Source organism: Alligator sinensis, unplaced genomic scaffold, assembly GCF_000455745.1.
Source record: "Alligator sinensis unplaced genomic scaffold, ASM45574v1 scaffold1192_1, whole genome shotgun sequence".
NCBI lineage: Eukaryota > Metazoa > Chordata > Crocodylia > Alligatoridae > Alligator > Alligator sinensis.
Window position 1 is genome coordinate 735,926 of NW_005842376.1, and position 22,680 is coordinate 758,605.

General features: G+C 44.7%; 1 protein-coding gene across 4 annotated transcripts in view; it reads left to right on the top strand.

Moving 5' to 3' along the window:
- Positions 1-22,680, top strand: part of LOC102367790 (pirin) — a 145,119-nt gene that overhangs the window by 24,187 nt on the left and 98,252 nt on the right. For all 4 annotated transcript variants that reach the window (XM_025210855.1, XM_025210856.1, XM_006029397.3 and 1 more), the window contains exons 4-5: positions 17,897-17,980; positions 18,524-18,730. In XM_025210855.1, coding sequence (XP_025066640.1) covers positions 17,897-17,980; positions 18,524-18,730 — 291 coding nt within the window. The remainder of the gene's footprint in view (positions 1-17,896; positions 17,981-18,523; positions 18,731-22,680) is intronic.

A 22,680-nucleotide genomic window follows, 5' to 3' on the forward strand; every position in this document is an offset into this window, starting at 1 on the left:
GGGACGGTTGGGGGGTGCCCCCACTTGAAAGACTACTTTGGAGCTTGTAGATACACCCACTTTTCATAAGAATATCCTAACCAACATATGCAGTTAGTGCAACACAATAAATTCTGGTGCTGTTCACATCAGAGTTTATTGTTCCCAGGCTCTGTGTTTGCACATGTGCCCAGGCCCGCAGCAAATTGAGCTGAGTTGAAGCAGCCCTGGCTAGCAGGGCCTCCAGGGGGTCAGTTTGCCAGCCCAGGGCTGCTCCAATCTGTCTCAGTGTGCTGCGGAGGGGCTGGCTGGGGCACAAGGCGTGCTCCACTATGGGGCTAGGTGGCAGGCAGCAGTCCCTGTTCTGTAGCATCCTGGTGCCTGTAATGGGGGCGTGCTTGGGGCTGACTTCCCAGTGGCCCGCCCACCTGTTTCTGGGCTAACCACCTGCCTTCTTTCCCGCCACACCTTGTTGTTAATTATTTAATAGATGTTACTAAGCAGGAGGCTGCCCATTTCCTGCCCCGATGCCAGGGGGCACCATCTGCAGCTCCATTCCTCCCCTACACCACAGCCCAAGCCTTGCAGATGGCATGTAGGTGTTATCATAAATCACCAGCCCCTACACTGGGCTCCAAGATCTTCCTGATTGAACCCCAGCTGGATTCCTCTCCTCAGGCAGTCTCATCCACCTTCATACTAGGCAGCATAGCTCCCTGGACCGCTTCCCCTTCTGGGCTTGGACCTCTGGCTCACTAGCCCTGGCCCACCTCCAGGCCAGTCAGAAGCCCAGGCACGCAGCTCTTGGGCGTTCCTCATGGTGGGCCTCCGGCCCTTCGACCCTTCCAGTCCTGGCCCCAGCACGGACCAGTCAGGGGAAGTCCAGACAGGCCTGAGTCTATGGCCCTTTTCTCTCTCTCCAAGGGTCTACCCTCTGGGCCCTCCAAACAAGGAGTAACTCACTCCATCATGGGGACTAGGGGTTAAGGCACCCCAACCCACCTTTCACCAGGGTGGTAACTGGCCTGGCATTTCCTGGGGGCTCCTGCGCCACTGAGAGCCCCACCAGGCCACCCACTCCCAGTAGGGTGCAGTTTTAGGTCATACCCAGGACCAGGAGCCTCCTTACTATCCCCTACAGCACCTCCCTTACCTCCAGATGATACCAGCAGCCCTCTAGCCAGCCAATGTTGTTGCCTGGCCCCCAGCAGCAGAACTTCCCTATTTATATGGGCAGCCCCAGATCCAAAATGGCTGCTCTCATCAGGCACCTGGCAGCTGCCAGCTCCAGGCCCTTGAAGTGGCAGGCACAAACAGTGCCCTGCCACATAGCCCCTGCCAGCTCCAACAGCATCTACAGTGCGTAATTCAGTTGCAGTGCATTAAATAACACTGCTGCAGGATATTACTTGTGTTTACAAGTACTAACCTGTGGGGTGTTTATTAGTTTACTGCTGCTTAATAGGACCACACATGTTGACACTGAGACTTCACTGCAGAGCTAATTAAGCAAAGGCACAGAGGAAGTGCACTTCTGTTTTTGCTGGTTTCACTGCTGGTGGTTCTGGGCTCAGCAATTGGCTGGGGGGGGGGGCCCCCCCCCCCCCCCCCCCCCCCCCCCGCGCCGCCCCCCCCACCGGCGGCAATCTGGTGTCCCCCAGACTTGGGGCGGCAGCAGTTGCCTATGGGTAGATATACTACCCAGTTGTTTGAATCCCTTTAGGCTAAGAGAATCTAGCACTTAGGAATATCACCTTGTGGATGAGTGCCCTAACTAGTAATAGACCCTTCTGCAAAAGCAGCAATCTCTCCTTTGGCAGTGTTTTTCATTGTTATCATCCATGGCTGCTGTACTATATGCTGAACTCCATGCTGTTGAGGTGTGTTAGGTATGTGTAGAGTATGCTGAATGGCTTAAGCCTTTTCAGGAAGTCAAATAGAGTTCAGGCTCTGTGGGTGCATCTACACGAGACGTTTACTACGGAGTTGCCTAATTAGCTCTGAAGTAAAGTCTCAGAGTCTACCTTGTGTAGTCATCTGCAGCTTTGAAAAATCAATGTCATAATTCAGCCAAAATGGCAGAGTTTAGAGCATGAACTCTTAGTGAAATTTAAGCATTTGAGTAATTTTTCTTATTTGTGGAGAACTTAAGGCATGCCTATACTACTAACTTACAATGCACATTGTGCTTCTCTGTGTATGCTAGCTTCTGAGCTGAAAACAGAATAGACTTATTCACATGGCACTATAATTAGCTCAGTCTTTTAGCAAACATAATTAGTTTTCCTGCAGCATCATGCTAAGGCAACTGTACTACTTCTGGTTCAAAAGGCAGCGTATGTGGAGCAGTGTGACATGCCTCAATACAGTAGTGCCAGGCAGAAAAAGAAAAGCCTTGGCACCTACAGCCAGTTACGAGCCTCAAAGATTAGGTGTTTTCTTTGTGGATTGTTCACTTGGATTTAGGTGCCTAAGTTCCACCTAAGTTGCACTTCCCAAGTCTTTTTTGGGTTCTGGCTTTAGGTGTTAGATACTGTGCTGCTTCTTTTGGGGATGCAGCCTTGACAGTATGTCTGGGGAACAGAGATGTGACGCTGGCTTTACATCACCTTGGCACTATCTGGATCATCCAAGCTGTTACAGCAGCTAAAAATGCTACAGCTGCTCACTTATAGCAGCCACCCTTGGCAGCCTATGTGCTGTTCTGCAGCCAGAAGTCTCAGACTGCTACCGGCTTTCCCATTTTATCCCCCAAAGGCTGTGCCCTTATATGGGGCCTGCTACATTAGGACCTGCAGTGGGGCAGCTAGTGTATGCCCACATAGATCAGTCTCAGGCTGAAGAAAGGCTGTGTTGTCAATCCAAACATTGAAAATCATTAGCGTGGCTCAAAATCATGATATTTTAGAATAACAATTTTGGTATTCTCTTATTACCTTATTTTATTGAGATGTTAGGATACATTTAGGTCCCATTTTCAAACTTTTTTAGCCTTTCTATAGACAAACACCCTGTTTTCTTTTGTTTTCCTTCTTTTTAATGATTGCTAAGATTCCCTTGTGATCATTTGTACTAGGAACTAGGCATTTATGTAAAACATCAAATACTGCACGACTTGAGAAGGAGTAATGAGACTTAGCAATACCGTGAACTGTCCTTCAGTGTGTTATGGCAGGGGTGGGCAAAATACAGCCCACAGACTGGAATTAGCCTGCCAGCTGATTGAATACAGCCTGCAGGTGGGAACCCATGAATTAATTGGATCCAGCCTGGCATGCGGCTGCCCCTGCTGTACTCTGTGTGGGGTTGAGACCCATCTGCTCCATCTTTGGCAGCATGTGTTACGCTTCCAGCCTCTCCCTGCCAGAAGGTCCCAGCTCTGGCCAGTGGGCATAGCCTCTGAGCTGGTTCTGTCTGCAGCTCACTTTGGTCCTGCTTGTGCATGGCTGGGTGGGGGAGTGCATGGATGGGGGGAGCGGGGTGTGAAGGAGTTTGGCTGCTCACAAAGTCCCTCTGGGCAAGTGCAGGACAGGCAGGTGTAGTGGGAGCAGCAGGAGCCAGAGTGGGCTTGGCTGCAGCTCTGGTTGGCAGGTGCAATCCAGCTAGGTGGGGTGGGAGCAGCAGCAGAAGCAGGAGCCAGCACAGGCTTGGCTGCAGGCCCCTGGGTAGGTGTGGGACGGAGCCCAAGAAAGCTGGTGGTGCCAGGCTTGGCTTGGTTTGGCTTGCCTTCCTCTCCCCCCCACTCCCCAGGGGCTTCCCTTGCTGCCTGCTGCTGGCAGCTTCTTTCCTCCCCCTTTGCAGTGCGGTGTGATCCAGGCAGGTAGTGCTGATTCCCCTCTCCCTCCCCTCACCTGCAGAGGGGCTGGGCTCAGCCACATCCCTAAGAGTGGGCAGGGGGGGGAGCCAAGCAGGGGGAAGCCCCCATACATACACAGCCAACCAACCCACACACCCCACCCCTCACTATACCCACACACACACCCCGACACCTTCCCACACACCCCACATCCCAACCACCCTCCACCCCTACCATACCCATCCACACACTCTGCAGCCCCACACACACATCCCACACCTGCCCACACCCAGCACCTTCCCACACACCTCACACCCCAATCACACACCCCACACACCACCGTACCCACACACAAACCCCATACCCTCACACTCCCCACATACACATCCCACACCACACACATCCCAGCCTCCACACACACACACTCCAACCACATACTCCCCAACCACATACCCTGCACACATCCCCCAAATACACCCCTTTACCCCATACCCCACACAATATACAAGAGTATGACTTTACTTTGAGCTATTGTGCAATTGCCTCTATATACGCTATGTAAACACAAACAAATCAGGACAAAAATCTTTTTTGAAATAAATATCTACTATAACATATTTTTAATTTGATTTTTTAGTATATGGTTTGTTTTATTTTCTGGTTCCAAGGTGACAAGGAGTGCTTCCAGGGGAAGGGGAGGGAGTTCTGGTGACAAAGGTCAGGGGTTAGGGGTGGGACTTCTGATCTCAAGATGGTGAGCAGGCAGTGGGGCACCTGTCAAGGCTAACCTTGCAACCCTCGACAGCTTACTAAAACTTGTTAAGTGGCCCTCCAGCTTAAATAATTGCCTAATCCTGAACTATGGTCTCTCTAACCTACTGGAGCAGAATGGATACAAGCTGAAATTTGAAATTTTTTACAAGTGATTTCCAATTAGGAACCACAAGCTTTGCAGTCATGTGGAGTATCTTAGGGAGAATGTATAAGAGGATACCATACATAAAAAGTCTATAGGCATTTATGTCAATGTGGGTCCAATTAGAGTTACTGTAGAGAGTTAGTTAAGAAATTATAATTATACCTAGAAAATATATCTATCATTTTGAATCAGTAGATCTTGAAATACTTTATAAATGAGGTTCATCTCATTATCTTAGTGCTCTATAAAGAATAGATTTATAAGTTTTTTGGACAGAAGTGGCATTTTTTTTTACCTGCAACAAGTGTTTCTTTTTGTGTTTGAGGTTTTTAAAATATGTTTAAAATAAATCTAGGGTAAGGTTTGAAATAAATCATTTATGAAATTAAATAATTGAAACGTTTGCATAAAAAAGTCAAAATAGATCAATTTGATTTTTTAGAAAATTTTGAAGGTTTTTTTTTTTTTTAATCCAAACAATTTAAAAACAACATGAATTCATGAAAGGTTTGAATGACCTGAATCTTCACTTTTCAGTAAAAAGAAAGGTGTTCGATATGATTACATTATATTATCCTCATTTTACAGATGGGAAATCTGTGGCATAAAGAGGTAAAATGAGTAACTTGAGGTCACTCAGTTGGCCAATAGTGGAGTGGGAATAAAAGTTCTGTATTATTGGCCCCCAGTGAGGACCATAGCTATTAGACCACACAGGAAGGTTTTTTTGGATATTGGTGCCCAATATGTGAAGAGATATTGAGCAAAATCAAAGATAAAGGAATGTGTTCATTGAAAGAATCATAGATCCACTTGGTCCAAGCTCAGGAAGACCAAATAATGATCAACTACATCTTTAATTAGATTAAATCATCAAATATATCTTGTATTTAGAAGAGTGTATTAGATTATTTTTTTCACAAATGTATTCAGTATACTTCTCAAAGCAAGAGGCTGGTCTTCAAATAGGGTTTTGGATACTTTTCTCCTGTTTTTAAGTGAACAAAATTACTTTTTTGCTTAATTCAGGATAAAGCCAGAGACCTAACTCTTCATTAGATTGCAGCTATTTCACAGCTCCTTCTTCGTGTAGCCATTTACACTTGAGCAGATTTTAGAGTAAAAATGCATTTGTTTTGAAATATACGTAGACTTATAGAGTACATACAGACATTCAAGGAGGTTAGTGGGAGGTTAGATCATGTTAAGAATGGCCATTCGATCTAACTTAGTTTGCCTAGGTGCATCCCTTGCACTTAGGTCCCTAGTTAGGTTGATCTAAATGGGAACTGTACAAAAAGTCAGGAAGGTTAGATTGGTGTAAAATGGCCAACCTGATCTAAGTTAACTCTGCCTCTGAGATAGTCCAATTTAGATTGGGTTGGCCATTTTTAGACTTATCTACCTGTCCTGATCTTCTGTGCAGTTCCCAAAGCAGCCCCAGGGCTGGGAAAGCCCAACTGCTGGCCCTAGCCCCAGTGCTGCACTTTTCCTGCCCTTTCTCCTGGTACTAGGCTACTTTTAGCCCCACCCCAGCCCCTTCCCCAGATGGACAGCCCTCACCAGAAGACCAGCTAGTCCCCTTCACCCGACTCCCAGCCCACCAAACCCCACCATCTCCACTAAACCCCAGGCTGCTCCCAGTGGTGGTTTAGCAATGCCAGGAGCATTCAGCAATGCCAGGATGTGAGGAAGTAAGTCCTGGTGGGGTCTGGGTGGAAGGGATGGAGTGGGGGGTAGGTTCACCATGGGGGGGAATTGTTTGTTTGGGGGTAGAGAGTTGGGGAGCCAATAATAACCCATTCCCCCAAGCCTCCCCCTGCAGACCCCACAAACCCCCTGATCCTGCCAAACACTCCCAGAGCCCAGCAACCCTCTCGCAGATCCCACCTGCCCCCCGATCCCTCCCGCAGACCCTGCCTGCCCCACCCTTGATTTCTCAGTCTCCCTTGTGGACCCTGCCTGCCCCTCCAGTCACCCCCATAGGTGCTACCTGTCCCCTTGATCCTCCCTGTGGACCCCATCTGCCCCCCAATCTCCCTGCAAACCCCTCCAAGCTCCCTTCCCACTAAGCCCCACAATTTACCTTAGATTGGACGGTCATTTTTAACTCAATCTAACCTCCCCCTAATATCCCCGAATGTCTGTATCCAGCCATAGAGATACAGCCATTATGCAAGCACCAGGTATAGAGAAAGCTATCTTGAGTTAGACCTAGTCCAGTGCAGAGTGAAGTTTTCCAGATTTCAAGCATTCAGTAAGCATGAGTCAGCCCTGGAAACCAGGAGGTTTACTTCTTAGAAAATAATATATATTGGATTTTTCTTTTCCTTCTTGAAGGGTTTTTTTTTTGGCATTAACATTGCAATTACCACCACTCCAGGATCTGGGGCTACCACAAAAACAGCAGCTATTGTAAGACTTGCAATAAAGCTGCAAACATTGTCAACACAGAGAGTCAGCAGCTTTACCCCAAGCCTTGATGAGCCCTTTGTTCCAGATACTGACCCCTGAGATCACACAGTGTGATCAACCTGCGTTTGTCTCTCACAAGGACTAGAATGTCAAGCCTCACTGAAAGGAGTTGTTCCTCGCCAGAGCTGGCCAAAGAATAGATTTCTTCTTTGGGAGGGAAACCAAAGGTTTTTTGGAATGATTATTTTTGTCCCCAGTTAGGACATAAAGTAAAACTTCTGCATATGTGTGTGTGTGTGTGTGTGTAAGGGAAAATCCTGTTTTGGAAGAACTGAAACAGAATTTTGCAGCTGGTTCTCTTGCAGTTTCCGGCTCCTGTGAAAGACCTAAGGAGCTGCTCAACTCTGGGTTACAACTGCCTGAGAAGTGAGGGGCTGGAGGAACGTGGAGTGATAAGAAACTACACTGACTGGCTCCCTTTCTTGCCTGGTTTCCTTGTCCCTTCTCACAGAACAGTTTGATTCTGTCGACTCAGCATTGCCCAAAGTATTACTGTGAAACCTCTACCCTACAACACGTTTAGATGTCTGCTGCTTTCTCTGGTTCAGACAGATTAAGGAAAGGAACTGGCAACTGACAGTGTGCCTGCTCCATAGATCCTCCTGAGCACATTGAATGCATTTAACCAGGTCATTCCTTATAGTCAATACATTAATAAATTTCAAGAGCCAAATAGTGGGAAATTGGTTATGAGTCTGAGGGGTTTGGTGCTTCAGGAAGGAGTCCTGTACCAAGTGGTATCCAGAATAGGTTCAAGAACTCACCAGACTTTTTTTTTAATATGATACCTTTTAAATTAGCTCAGAACACATAGTAACAAAAATGTCTCCCTAGTGTCACTGATCTGAAATAGTGAATTTGAACTAAAAATATCGCGGTACATCTTAATATTGTCTGTATCCCTGAGTTGTATTTCTAATATGGAGTTGGATACTGTGATGGGGGGAAGGGAGGGGCAATTTGCTTATTTTCATTATGCCGTATTTTTTAAACCCTTTCATTGCAATATGCATAAGATCAATCTTACTTGTTGGGTATTATTTTTATCATTACAAACTTCTACAGAAAAAAGATTTCTCCTGTAGTTAAAAGCTTATATATCCATGCAAAATTTGGAATCACCCAGGAATCCACAAGTATTTGAAGGTCAGTTATATTAAAGGTTTAGTAGTACCAGGTAACTCTTTTTAGGATTCTCATAAAGAAACCAGATAAAATAATCTCATCTGACTAATGTCCCAAGTAGTGTGCTCTCCTCTCATTGGGGTGGAGGCCTTTTGGCTAGGAATGTTGAAGCGTGCATATGTCCTGGACTTCAAGAATGTGACCCCCCCTTCCCCCCATCTTTCCATTCCTCTAAAAAGTATTTAATTTCAAATTATCTTAAAAGTCTTGGGATTTTTGTTGACATTGTCTCAAGCACTTATTTTCCATTGGCAAAAAGATCCTTCATTCTTTAGTTACTATTGTGGGTTTTTTTTCTTTATTCTGGCAGAACCTCTTGTAGAGTGAAACAGGCATGCTAGTGAAACCTACAAATGTTGTTGTGGGCAGAGTTCTGTATGCCTGAGTTACTGCAGATGCTCTTATCCTGCTTGTGTTAAATTTGGCTATTGTCAAATAGAATTTGCATGTAAACAATTCTTTGACTTCTTCATTCATATTAATCTCTCTGGTGAGATTAAACTCTCATTCATTGCAGTAATGTCACTATTAAGAAATAAACACTATTGCAAGATGAAAAGTTGGCCTTACGTGGCAAATTTTATGTAGCATCTTCCTTAGAATAAGGCTTGGCACTGCTTCCAGCACCTTTTAAGACAGAGCGGGGAATGCAGTTAAAATTGGCTGAAAAAGGGCTTTCCTCTCAGTTTAGTTTGGCTGACTCAATGATTGATAAATGCCATGAAATAGGACAAAATAAGTGAAAAGAACATGTCAAACTTAATTATTGTTACATATAGCAGGCTCTGGTTTTTAAAATGGATGGTCACTTACCTAGAAAGAGTCTTCAGTAACACTCTGGCTGACTCTGCAAAGCAACTTCTCACATTTCCTGCCTCATCTTCCTAACTGTAACCAACTCTTTGCCACTCTAGTAACACTAGCATGCACAAGGTCAGCCTTTGATGCTTGGGGAGGATCAGCAAGAGATTTCTTCAGAACAATCAATATAGAACTGCTTCCCTTTAGAGAAAACAAGAGGTTTTTGGGTCACCTGGAACTTTCTGCTGAAAGAAACAAGAAATTTGACCACTTAAAATTAAGCACACAGGCCTGTGCTTCCACCTCACCACAAACACCTGATGTTAGCATGAAGTTTTCTGCCTGTGTACCTGCTCTTAGTAGCCCTACCTTTTACCAGTATGGCTGCTACCTGTATTTTTTCTTTAAATGAGCAGTCACCAGTGCAGAATCAATCCCCTTTCCAGAAGGAAAAGTTTTTTTGTATATCACTTTTGCATAACTCAAAAATGGGTCAACTGGTTACTCTTGAACTTCCACAGAAAAGTCATGTCTGGGTTCATAATAGGCCTACAAAAGCTTTCACAAGATCAAACAAGATCTCTGGAGAAAGTTAAAGGTATGTGTAAATTCAGGCTTACAAGGAAAATTTTGAGGTAGTTTATATATACAGTACCAAGCTATACTGTCACACAGTGGTTGACAACCTTTTCCTGGCCCCAGCTACATTTTGGAACCCAAATTTTTCAGTCTTCAGAAAAATCATGGAGCAGGTCCTCAAATAATCCATTTCTAAGCACTTGGAGGAGAAGGTGATCAGGAACAGAAAGCATGGATTTACCAAGGGCAAATCATGCCTGACCAACCTGATTGCCTTCTATGATGAGATGATTGGCATTGTGGTTGTGTGGAAAGCAGCAGACATAATATACCTTGACTTTAGCAAGACTTTTGATACCATCTCCCACAACATTCTTGCAGGCAAAGTAAGGAAGTATGGGCTGGATGAATGGATTGTAAGGTAGATAGAAAGGAGGCTGGAATGTCAGGCTTAATGAGTAGTAATCAATGGTTCAGTGTCTAGCTGGCAGCTCATATCAAGTGGAGTACCTCAGGAGTCAGTCCTGGGGCCAGTTTTGTTCAATATCTTTATTAATCTGGAAGATGGGATTGATTGCACCCTCAGCAAGTTTACGGATGACACCAAGCTGGGGAGTGTAGTAGATGCACTGGAGGATGGGGCTAGGATTCAGTGACCTAGACAAATTGGAGGTTTGGGCCAAAATGTATCTCATGAAGTTCAACAAGGACACGTGTAAAGTCCTGCACTTAGGACAGAAGAATCCCATGCACTGCTACAGGCTGGGGACAGACTGGCTAAGCAGCTCTGCAGAAAAGGACCTAGGGGTTACAGTGGACAGTAAGATGGATAGGAGTGTGCCCTTGTTGCCAAGAAGGCTAACAGGATACTGGGCTGCTTTAGTAGGATAATTGCCAGCAGATCGACGGAAGTAATTATTCTGCTCTGTTCTGCTCTGGTGAGGCCACCTCTGGAAAACTTGTGTCCTGTTTTTGGCCCCCCACTATAGGAAGGATGTGGGCAAGTTGGAGAAACTTCAGTGGCAAGCAATGAAAATGGTTTGGGGGCTGGGGTATGTGACTTATGAGGAGAGGCTGAGGGAATTGGGTTCTTTAGTCTGCAGAAGAGAAGACTGAAGGGGGATTTAATAGCAGCTTTTAACTTCCTGCATGGTGGTTCCAAAGAGGATGGAGCTAGACTGTTCTCAGTGGTGACAGATGACAGAACAAGGAGCAATGGTCTCAAGTTGCAGCAAGGAAGGTTTAGGTTGGATATTAGGAAAAACCTTCTCCCTAGGAGGGTGGTGAATCACTGGAACAGGTTACTGAGAGAGGTTGTGGAATCTCCATCATTGGTGGTTTTTAAGGCCCAGCTAGACAAAACCTTGAACTGAATGATCTAGTTGGGGGTGGTCCTGCTTTGAGCAGGGGGTTGAACTAGATGACCTACTGAGGTCCCTTCCAACCCTAATTTTCTTTGATTCTATGATTCTAAGTTAGTACTCCCTGGAGCAACCAGCTGTTTGTGGTTACTTTTGCTGCTGATTCCCAATCCCTGTGTGGTGAAAGTAAGCATGGATGTGGTGGAGCAGCAGACTCTGCAGTAGAGGGCTGTGCTATGGAAGGGATGGATGGCATGACACAATTGTGTGCCACCGCTTTGTGCTGACTCGAGTCAGCTAGGACCTTCACTAATTAGATCTGGCCCATGGGCCACAGGTTGCTGATTCTTGCATAACAAAATTAAAACATAAAATGTATTTTATAGTAACATATGCAGTATGGGCACATCAGAGTAATCCATCCAGCTATTGGATGGAGTTTATGTTAACTAAACATGCCGGTATAGTCCAGTTTACTAGGATTTTGGAAAGGTAGCCAAATTTAGTAGGTGAAAAGTTGCAAAAATATTTGCAAGAATATATACATCTGACTTTCTGTAGTAATATTGGAAACAGCCAGAGAATGTGATATTATAGCATTTGACAGTGTCTTTGTAAAATGGAAAAAGCAATGCCACTTAAGGTCAGAAAAATAGTTTTGATTTTGAGATAATGGTGAGAGATTTTTTGAAGCCTTGTTTTGCTGTGTTATTCATAGATTCATAGATTGTAAGGAGCTGGAAGGGACCTTGAAAGATCATCGGGTCCCGCCCCGCTGCACAAGACAGAAAAAACAGCTGAGGTCAGGTAACCCCAGTGAAGTGACAGTCCAGTCTCCTCTTGAAGATTTCCAGGTGGTGATTGCACCACCTCTGGAGGGAGTCTATTCCACAGTCTGGACACCCTAACTGTTAAGAAGTTTTTCCTAGTGTTAAGCCTGAAATGGTCTTCCAGGAGTTTGTGGCCATTACTCCTGGTTTTCCCCAAGGGTACCCTGGTGAACAGTTGTTCGCTGAGCCTTAATGTATTCCCCTGATATAGCATTAAGCTGCTACCAAGTCCCCTCTCAGCCTTCTCTTTTTTAGACTGAAGAGACCCAAGTCTCTCAGCCTTTCCTCGTATGGCTTGCCTTGCAAGTCTCTGATCAGACGGGTGGCTCTCTGGACTCTCTCAAGCTTTTCCATGTCCTTGTTGAAGTGTAGCTGCAGTCTCACCAATGCTGAGTATAGTGGAAGAATCTCTTCCTTGGTGAAGTGAATGTGATGGTCTCATGGTTGCTGTCACCCAGGCTACCTTCTATACTCAAGTCACTCACTAGATTGTCTCCTTTGGCCAAAACCAAGTCTAGGAGAGCATAACCTCTGGTTGGCCCATGCACGACCTGAGTCAGGTAGAGCTCTTCAATACAGGTAAGGAAGCAACGTGACTTATCCGACTTAGCCGAGTGTTCCTCCCAAGAGATGTCTGGGTAATTGAAGTCACCCATGATGACCATGTCCTGTGCATGCAGCCTTTGCCAGTTCTCATGAGAATTCCAGATCAAGCTCATCCCCCTGGTTTGACTCAGGTGGTCTGTAGTATAAACCTATAGTTTTGTCTCTCTCACCACACCCACCTCACCCCATAGTTTGACCCAGAGGATTTCAAGCTGCTTTTCTTTGGAGCCAGGGTCAGCCTCCAAGAGAGCTGCACCTCCACCTTTCTTTCCTACTCAGTCCCTTCTGTGCAGGGTGGAGCCTGCAAGATGAATGTGCATGTATTCCTGATCTGCAAGGTGAAAGTGTTTGTAAAATATAAGGAGGATTACCAGGAAATTACTGAGGGTGCATATAACATAATACACAAATCTCTTAAAAACGTGCAATTCAGCAGATGCATAATACAGTACAAATATCATAAACCACAAGAATTTCGCTCTAGAGATGTAGAAATGTTAGCAATGTTCCTGTTTTTGAATTGGACACTTAAGAAATTAGTAATATATGCAGAATAAGTCATTAGGCTTGAGGTTATTTGAAAAAAAGATAGGGTTTACAGTTATCATGCACATTAGATTAGGAGGAATGTTAGTGTTGGTACAGTGCCTAAAGATGGATTTGTTCACTTTAAAAATTAGATTTTTCTGCTGTCCTTTTATGCAAATCATGAAGCACATCATGATTGCATATCATGCTGTATCAAGGTAGTTTAATAGTCCTCTAAAACATAAACAAAATGAATGCATGTGCAGTCGAGGATGCTATTTGGCTAGGTGGTTAAATTCCTGTAAGATCTAGGGTTTGCCTGGAAATAGTTTCCTTCATATCAGAGAAGTCTGTCTTGCTTTCCTCCATCTTCCTGTAACTCCTATCTATCTATCTATCTATCTATCTATCTATCTATCTCTCTCAGTGCAGCTCCCTGGGTTTCCACTGTAGCTTGAGTAGGCACATCACCACAGATTGCTGCTGCCTATTACCCTTCTGAGTTAAGTGTTGCCAGCAGTCCTGTGATATTTGGAGGGTTGGATTTCCTATTCCTGCTTTCCTTCTTTTGGTTTTTTCCTTATTTAGGATGACCACCATGTCTCCACTATAGCTGAAACCAAATATGCTTGCCATTTTCCTTTCATCCCTGCATGTAAAGACAGTCTGCCTTCCCATTTAAATGAGTCTGACACTGGTGCAAAGCATATTAATAAGGGGAGGGATGGAGATGAGGGAGTAGATGCTTCCTTACTCCATTAGGAAAGTGCGTTCTGTCCCAAGAAGCTATCAGGGAGGTCTATGTTTACCACAATGTTTTAATTTTGAATTATGAACCTGAAATGATCACATGTTTTGGAGCCAGGAAGCTTCATAGAAAGACTCAAAATGCAGGAGACAGCCTTTTAAAATATATATGTTTAAAAATTTCATGAGTTTTGGAGGTCTTCCTCTTCATTTCTGAATACTTAAGATTGGCAGTACTAGATTTTGGTTTGAAGTAAAGGAGAAGGGCCTCTTTGATACTAGCTGCCTGTCTGTGTTGATGCCCAATGTGGAAGATCATGTTTTTTTTAACAAACTATTTAGTCTGGAAGCCTAAATATGTTGTGTTATGTTTTGTCTTATTTTTTCCCCACATGCAATTTTACTCCTTGCTTTTTCCAGTCTTGGCATTATTGCCTATTATCCTTAAGTGATTTTGACTTTGTTTTCCTCCATTTGAGCTGCAACTGTCTTTGTACTCAAGGATGCGGCAAAAATGGCTGCGAATCACCTCTGCAACATCCACATGCTAGCACTTACTTTGCATTAACCCAGTTCTTGAGGTTGGCAACAGTGGGCACATCCGTACGTTAATATAATCTTCTTGAATAAACTACCAGAAAGCAAACTCTCCCAGGTATGGGTCTATGGCTGTGTGTAGACGAAACGAGAGGCATATGTGCACGACACTTTAAAGCAGGCTAAATGCTTTTGTACCGCTTTAATGGTGTCAGTGTTTGTATGCCTCAGCGGCATGTTGTGTGTTAATTCCAGGCACTGTAGGAACTTTGGTGGTGGAATGTGCCTTAAATTAAGTGGGGCACAGCAAATTGAAACTCCTTCAAGGAGTTTTAGTTTGGTGCCCCTACAGCCAGCCTCTGTGCAGCTCCACAGCTCTGCAGGAAGCCCTACAGGCAGCCTGACAGCAGCCCGGGAAAGCAGGCTCTGCCCAAGAAAAGTGGTGAGCTTGATCTTACCACTCCCACCCCCCAGCCCTTGGAGCCTGCCAGCCTGCCTGAGCTGCACGGGGGCCTGGTGTGTCCCTCCATGGCCGCGGTGTCCCCCGGGACTGCCCAAGCCGGGTGCCTGGTGGTGGGTGCTGCCTGGGGGTGGGGCAGCTCCCACAGAGGGAAGCACCACCCCCACCTGCAGCCCAGGGACCGCTCTGCCTGCTGGCAGCTCACCTTCCCCTCCCCACCAGAGAGGCAGGTAAGTCAGCAGGGTGTGTGCACTACATGGGGTTTAATCAGTTCTAAACTGAAGCGGTTTTTTTAAAAATACACTGCTTCAATTTAGGGCCCTTGTTTCATCTACACACGCAGGACACAGGAATAGATTTTATGCTTCTAGCAGCAGACTGCACCTGCTCTGCAATGGACCCCTGCAGCAGCCAGAGGTAGCTTTAGGCTCCCCCTCGGTGCTTTGCCAAGAGACAGCTGTCTTCTGGCAGGGGCTGGGACATTATTCCCTGCCCCTGGGAGCTGCTTGCTTGCAGAGCAGGCTCCACCACCAGAGCCTGAGCAGGGCCAAAGTCCCCCTGCCCTGGCAGCAGGGAGCTTCCAGCTCCTGCTTTACAGTCAGGGGACCCAGGTTTGGAGATCCTTTTCTCCTAGTGCTAGCTTTGCAGTTGTGGGTCCAGCACTGGGAGAGAAGAATCTCCCAGCACTGGCCCCGTGACTGTGGGGCACAGGCTGGGAAATAAGGATCTCCCAGACCCAGCCCTGCAATTGCAGGGTGGGGGCTGGGAATTCCCTGCTGCCAGGGCAGGAGGACATTGTCCGCACCCAGGCTCTGGTGGTGGAGCCCACCTTGGTAGCTGGCAGCTCCTGGGGTGCAGGAAGCAATCTCCTGCCCCCTGTTGCCTGGCTGACCAGGAGCACATTTGCTCTTGGTCAGGCATCTACAACATATGAGCTACGGCACAGTAAGTAATCTTGAGTAAATTCGCTACTTGGATTTGCAGGTAGCAGCATTACTCACTAGTAGAGCCAATTACTGCACAGTAAGCATCTGCACATGTAGATGCAGATGCTTACTAATCAGTAAAGCATCTCATGTAGATACGCCCAGTAAGTGCAAGAAGGCAGTAACTTGTGCTCAGCTATTATTGCCCGTGGCCTCATTCTAAAAGCAGCTAAGAATAGCTGGAGCACAAAGGTATTTAAGCCATAAATACTCACCTCATCGTGCTCATGGTGAGTCTCCACCCAACATGGTGGTTGTTATAGGACTAACTAGGAAATTCTACAATGGCTGATTCACCCAGCTTTCCTGTACAGTCTTGCCATATTCACAGAGCCAAGCTAAAGCACTTATACCATTGTCCGGTACTGGGTCACCACCTCCTGTAATGGATCTCTTTCATTAAATGGATTTCTTACAAGCATGTTGCCAAACATGCCTATCATTGGGTGTACAATTTACCAAGTTTTGTGACTGAATCATAGAAAATGAGGATTGGAAGGGACCTCAGGAGGTCATCTAGTCTGACCCCCTGCTCAAAGCAGAACTATCCCCCACTATAGCATCACAGCCAAACCTTTATCTAGCTGGGTCTTGAAAAACTCTAAGGATGGAAATTCCACAACTCTCTGGGTAATCAGCTCCTGTGCTTCACTACCCTCCTAGAAAGTTTTTCCTCATATCCAACCTGAATTTCCCTTGCTGCAGTCTGAGGCCATTGCACCTCGTTCTATCATCTGCCATACAGGAGCCAGAGCCTTGGTTATTATATTGCAATTTCCAATGAAAAACAAGACAAAAGAGGAATGCATGATGAAAAAAGAAAGGAGGGAAAAAAGGAAAAGAAGGTGAGAAAAGACAGTAAAGAGAAGGAAAACAGGAAAGACTGGTGCATCTCCATTAGATGCTTTACTGCACAGTAAAGTAGTTTACTGCACAGTAAGTGTGTGCATCTACATATGCACTTGGTTACTCTGCAGTAAACTTCACTAATTGCAAGTAAATTGCTACCTGCAAATGCAAGTAGCAAATTTTCTTGTGATTAATAACGGTGCAGTAGCGCTCATGTAGATGCCTGACTGGGAGCAAATCTGATCCCAGTCAGCCGGCCAACAGGAGGTGGGAGGTTGCTCCCTCCCTCCAGGAGCTGTATGCTGCTGTGGTGGGCTCCACCACAAGAGCCTGGGTGGGGACCATGTTCCCCTGCCCCAGCAGCAGGGAGCTCCAAGCCCCCCGCTCTGAGATCACAATGGGGAATTGGGGTCTGAGAGATCCTTATCTCCCAGGCAGGGTGCTCTGCAACCAGGAGGCCAGCGCTGGGAGATCCTTATCTCTTAATGCCAACCCCTGGTCATGGAGCTGGCGCTGGGAGCTCCCTGCTGGTGGGGAATGGGGATCCTGTTTCCTGCCTAGCTCTGTAATTACGTGCAATTCCTGCCCAGCTGAGGACCACTGCTAGTTGTCCCACTGGCAGGTCTTTCCAAGTTTCCTACCCCCAACTAGGGAACTAGGGCCAGGAGTTCCCTGCTGCCAGGGCAGGGGTACATTGTCCTTCCCCTGCCAGTGGCAGCCCCCCAGGGACAGGGAGCGATGTCTCAGCCTTAACCAGGGACAGCCATCTCCTGGGCAGGTGCTCCCTGCTAGCCCTTGCTAACATACAGGGGAAGCCTAGGGTTCCCCCCATGGTAGTAGGGGGCCATTGCAGGGCCCCAGGAAGCAGGAGCAGTTTGCTACCATTTAGCAGCAGATCTGCTTCCGCTTCCCTGCGTGTGTGGGCGCCTGCCTGGGAGTGTTTACACCATGGTCAAGTAAACAGTAGACTAATGCACATGTAGACACACCCAATGGGAACAAAAGAGCGTTAATATTGGTGTCAGACTAATGTTTCTCCTAAAGCCTTAATATTTTTCAACATGTGTAATTTTTATATCATAGGTTGAGAAACATTATGAATTGATGTTGGGAATTTGCCTGTTCCGCTGTGTTCTGCTGCAGTGTACTGGGCACATTCTATTGTAGCCCTTTGTAAAAAAGCATTATTGATCTGTTTTGTTACTGTTTTAAAGTGAGACTGTGTATTCAACTAATCTTCCTTCCCTGTTCTCCAAAGGTAACTTATCTGTTGGAGGGTGGGTCCATGGCCCATGAAGATTTCTGTGGACATGCTGGTAAACTGAACCCAGGAGATTTACAGGTATGGGAAAATGGGCAGAGAAGTGTAGGTGACATTTTAATCCTACAAGGCTACTTCTACCTTTCTTCTTTTGAATTTGTGATTATCCTGCAATTCAGAAAAACAAAACAAAACACAACTTTTTTTTTTTTTGTTATGTTAAACATTTTAACTGGTTGCTAAACTCAGCCACAACACTGTACTTTCCCCCCCACACACATTTAGCATGTTTACATTCCAGATAAATTCCTGGCATGCTATGTTTTACTGGGAACTTTTATATTTGAGTTATTTAAAACTTATCTACATATAAACAGTGCTTTCTTGTGCTGTTCAAATAAATTAACAAACAAGTGCTACTTTTTCAACTCAGCATTTCAACATTTAAAATCAACAGATAAGCACCATGATTGTTATTTATCTAATCTGTGTTTGATTCAGACAGAAGTTTCAACCATGTTGACTAGTCCTGGGTAAAAAAAAATTCCTTCACTCCAGGTTTTTTAATTCAATGGATGTGTTGTGACCCTTTGTATTCTGTTCCTTCTACTTCTTCTGTTTTAGTGGATGACAGCGGGGCGGGGTATTCTGCACGCAGAGATGCCCTGCTCAGAGCAGCCAGCGCATGGCCTGCAACTTTGGGTCAATTTGAGAAGTTCAGAGAAAATGGTGGAACCCCAATACCAAGAACTGAAAAATGAAGAGATACCAAAGCCTACCAAAAATGGTGTGACTATATCTGTCATTTCAGGAGAGGCACTGGGTATAAAGGTAAACTCTTCGAGGTCATTGGCATAGCTGGAGTCTACATACTTTTTATGTATTATCTATGTTTCAGACATTTGCAGACAAGTTTAAACATCAACTGTTTTATCAGTTCACTTAGGTTTTAAAAGGAGAGATCCACTACATTTTATAAACATTCTTTGAAGGTTAAGGGTATGTGGCAATTGTTCCATCTTGTCATTTCTAATTGGTAAGGTATGTTTCTTTTAAATGTGGTATATTATTACAAGTTGTTCCCTTATGTATTGCACTATAAATCATGTGTGACAGAATTCTCCACCGAATTCTCTGTGTTAGAGAGCACGTGCCTTAGCCTGGGGAAAAATATGGTTTAGCACCTGTTAAAATGGCTTTATGTAGAATGTGTTGTGCCACCTTTACCCACAAGTAGTCCATTTAAATCTCTGTAATTACTCACCTGAACAAAACTACCCACTGTAAGGGTTGTTGATTCAGACCCGTCAGTATATATTCAGAGTTAAATAATATCTTTTCATTTGGCTGGAATTGTTTGTCTGACTATAAGCAGGGGTCAGTCCGGCTAGAAAAGGGTTAAAATGCATCCTGCAGACCCACTGGGCATCACCGCTGGAGACAGGATCTAGGCAGTGAGCTGATCAGTCTGGAGGGAGGAAACCTAGGATGAGCAAGGTCAGAGGACATGGTTTGAACTGAACTTTATGCTGCTTTTGTGCCCTTCCTGCTAATAAGTCATCCTTTCCTGGTGGTTTTGCATTTGGAATCCAGATAGCATGCACACTGGTTTTCATAGAAGGCTGAGACAGCCGTCCCCCTGTCCCGCAGTTGCAGGAGTACAGGATAAAGTAGAAGAAGCTCATCTCTTCAGTCAGTTCACTCTGTGTGAAGTGAGGCAGGCTTCTAGTGCTAGGGTGTACAAGAGGTGTGGTGAGAAGGCCACAGTGTGGTTCTGGCAACACTGGGGAGCCCAGAGGTCCAACTATATTCTCCTTTGTACTTTATGTAGTCATTTATATCTGTAAGAAGGGAGATACAAAACATGTGAAACTTGAATGGCAGTATTTCATACCTGCTTTGCACACGAGTCAATGATTACCATGGGTACCAGGTGTTGGGGACTTGGGTCCAGCGTGAGTGAGTCTAGCTGGAGCCATGACTACATCTATTCATAGTGCTGCAGTGTAGCAAATTCCACTTCTGCACACAGTGCTCTTGCAACCATGCTTTTGCATGCAAGAGACTTTGTGCCTTTGGAAGTCGTTATGCTTCAGGCCTCTTCTGCTTGTTTATTGGTGCAGTAGGTAAAGGAAATTCCCATATTCCCTGAACCAACTCAAGTGCAGCTCTATTCATACTTATCTTTTATAATGTATGATGGCAAAAAAATAACTGCATGAAGAAGGCCATATTTCCATTGCCTTGCCTCTTATGTGATCATTTTAAACCTGGGATAAATTCATATAATGCTTTTCTGAGAGTGGCAGCATTTCACACCTGTACAGATACGTTAGCACGGTACCCCAAGTTACAGAAAAATCAGTCCTGGAAAATATTCATAGGTCTTTTTCACACACCTGATACTTCACTGTATTATATGCAACAAAGATTCATGTTCGTTTTTATTCCAATTAGATTTGTAGATTTTGAAACCAGAAATTCCTTTTGACAAATCTGCCAAGCACGATTTTTCCTTAGCGTATCCTTGTAATTCCTAATAATGGAAATAACATAAAACCACAACAAAAGCTCTGTAATTAAGCTACATTAAAAAACCCCAGAGAAGAGCAAAAAGCCCATCACAATGATCGGATAAGAAATGGTGTCAGAGCACCTACTAACTGGCTGGTATTATGCGGACAGGGTCTAATATTAGGATAGTGACATGTCTATTCCCTAAGCTTTATTTTTAAGTTGACAGTATACCTTATGGAAGGAATGCCAAGTAACCAACAAAATACTCTTATGTGCTGTTTTAACTTCCATTGTGAAATCATATATTTAAACAAAATAGTAGTTCAGTGTTGGTAGCTGTTCCAAATGAAGAGGGTTTTGGACTTCGAGTAAGTGGGTTTCTCCTTTATCCTCATTTATAAATCTTATATTTAATACAAGTCATTTTAATTGACTGCTTTATACGTTGGTTACCTACTGATCTAGTAGCACATGAAGCCAGTATCTTCATATATAATGTTTTCTGGGAAGAGAGAACATGCCTTTGTGGTCTATAGGAATGTGGCTTGTCAAGGAAGACTAAGCTTTTGTCTTTGCAGTGAACCACCATGATCTTTTAATCAGAGAAGGTTACGAAGGAAAAACAAACTGCACAGCTTGCTAATCTGGTTCCCGTTGCCCACACATGGAGCTAGTGAGCCCATCCCCTCCCTTTCTAAGTCGAACTTTGGCCTCTCCATTCTGCCTCCAGATTCTACTTTTTATGACATTGACAGTTTCCATATAGAAACTAAACCACAGAAAAGTTCTCTCTTTTCAGAAGTAATTACATATTTTCTTTATACATCCAAGGGGAGTTCAGTCTCGATGCCAGTTCAAACTGCAGCTCTCACGAGATTGTTGACAAGATTTCAATTAGCTGTTGGATTTGGTGAATCTTTGCTGCAGGAAGCACAAAAACATGGACTAAATCTTTGGGCTGCCTCCCTCCTTACCACTACATCAAGTCTGAATTTACTCTCCTTTCTTATAGGGCTCTATATGACTGCCCATACCTAATTATCCAGGCTTCAGTGGATAACACGGCCGTAGACTGTAAATTTCATAGGGCGCTAGGAGTGGAACACGGCCTGTAGACTGTAAATTTCATAGGGCGCTTTACTACTTTCAGTACTTGACGTTAAGCATTCGTTACAATCTGGCACCAAGTAATTTTAAGTGGAGACAAACAGTCGTCACATATAACAGTAACAGTTTGCCTTGAATATCTCTTTTAGAAAGTCAGTACTTTCACCTTACAAAAGCTATATAGGCTTCTAATAGCAGTGTGTATAAGTGGTTGTTTCCTAGCTAAGGAAGTATGAAGTAACAGGTTCCATCTGTAGCTTCAGACATTAAAAATGAAGAGAAGGGGGAAAAAATAAATACCTTCAGGAACGCTTAGCAAGGCATAAACATTTTTGTTGCATTTTTTCTTGTCATTTTTGTTTATTTTATAATAGGTTCTGTGCCTATAAAATGTGATCTGTCATGCTTGGAGAATTAAGCAGAAGCAAGTTAATTTTTCTGGCATACAATTATAATTTGGCACCAGCCCTTCTCTTTTTTTCTCAGAAGGCTGCTCTTAGGCCACAGCAAATGTCCATGCAGCAACATAATGTGGACTTTCTAAAGCAAGGATCCGCAATCCATGGCCAGCTGATTCTGATCCATGGAGCCTTTGGATCCAGCCTGCTGAGACATGGCTTCGGCAGCATTTGGTGGCAGAGGGTTTTGTTTGCAGCACAGCTGGGTGGTGGGGGCTTGGGCAGAGGGTCCCCTTTGCCTGCACCACACCACGGCCAGGCAGTGGAGAGAAGCAGTGGCAATGTCTAGGTCTTAATACCAGCCTGCCTCACTCCAAGCTGGTTCATTCCAGCCTGCTGGCAGAAAACATTGCTGACCCCTGTTCTGTAGACTTTAATCAGTGATCATCAGTGGTATTGTAAGTGAAAGAATGGGCTCATAGGGAGTGGCTTTGACTTTGCAAAAGATGCAGAAGGTTACCGAAAGGGCATTCACTGTAAACACCTTATAGGTTTGTCTTCTATAAACATATTTATTATATAATGTTTCTTATCTTGAGAAGTTGGCACCCCCCCAAAGAATGTCTGTACTTTAACATCCACATTCCCCTATGAATTCAGTAAACATGAAAAGAAGCAGCTATATTACTCAAAATTGTGAAAAATGCATATCCCAGTTGTCCAAAATCTTAGCATCACTGATCTTGCCTAAGGAAGCTA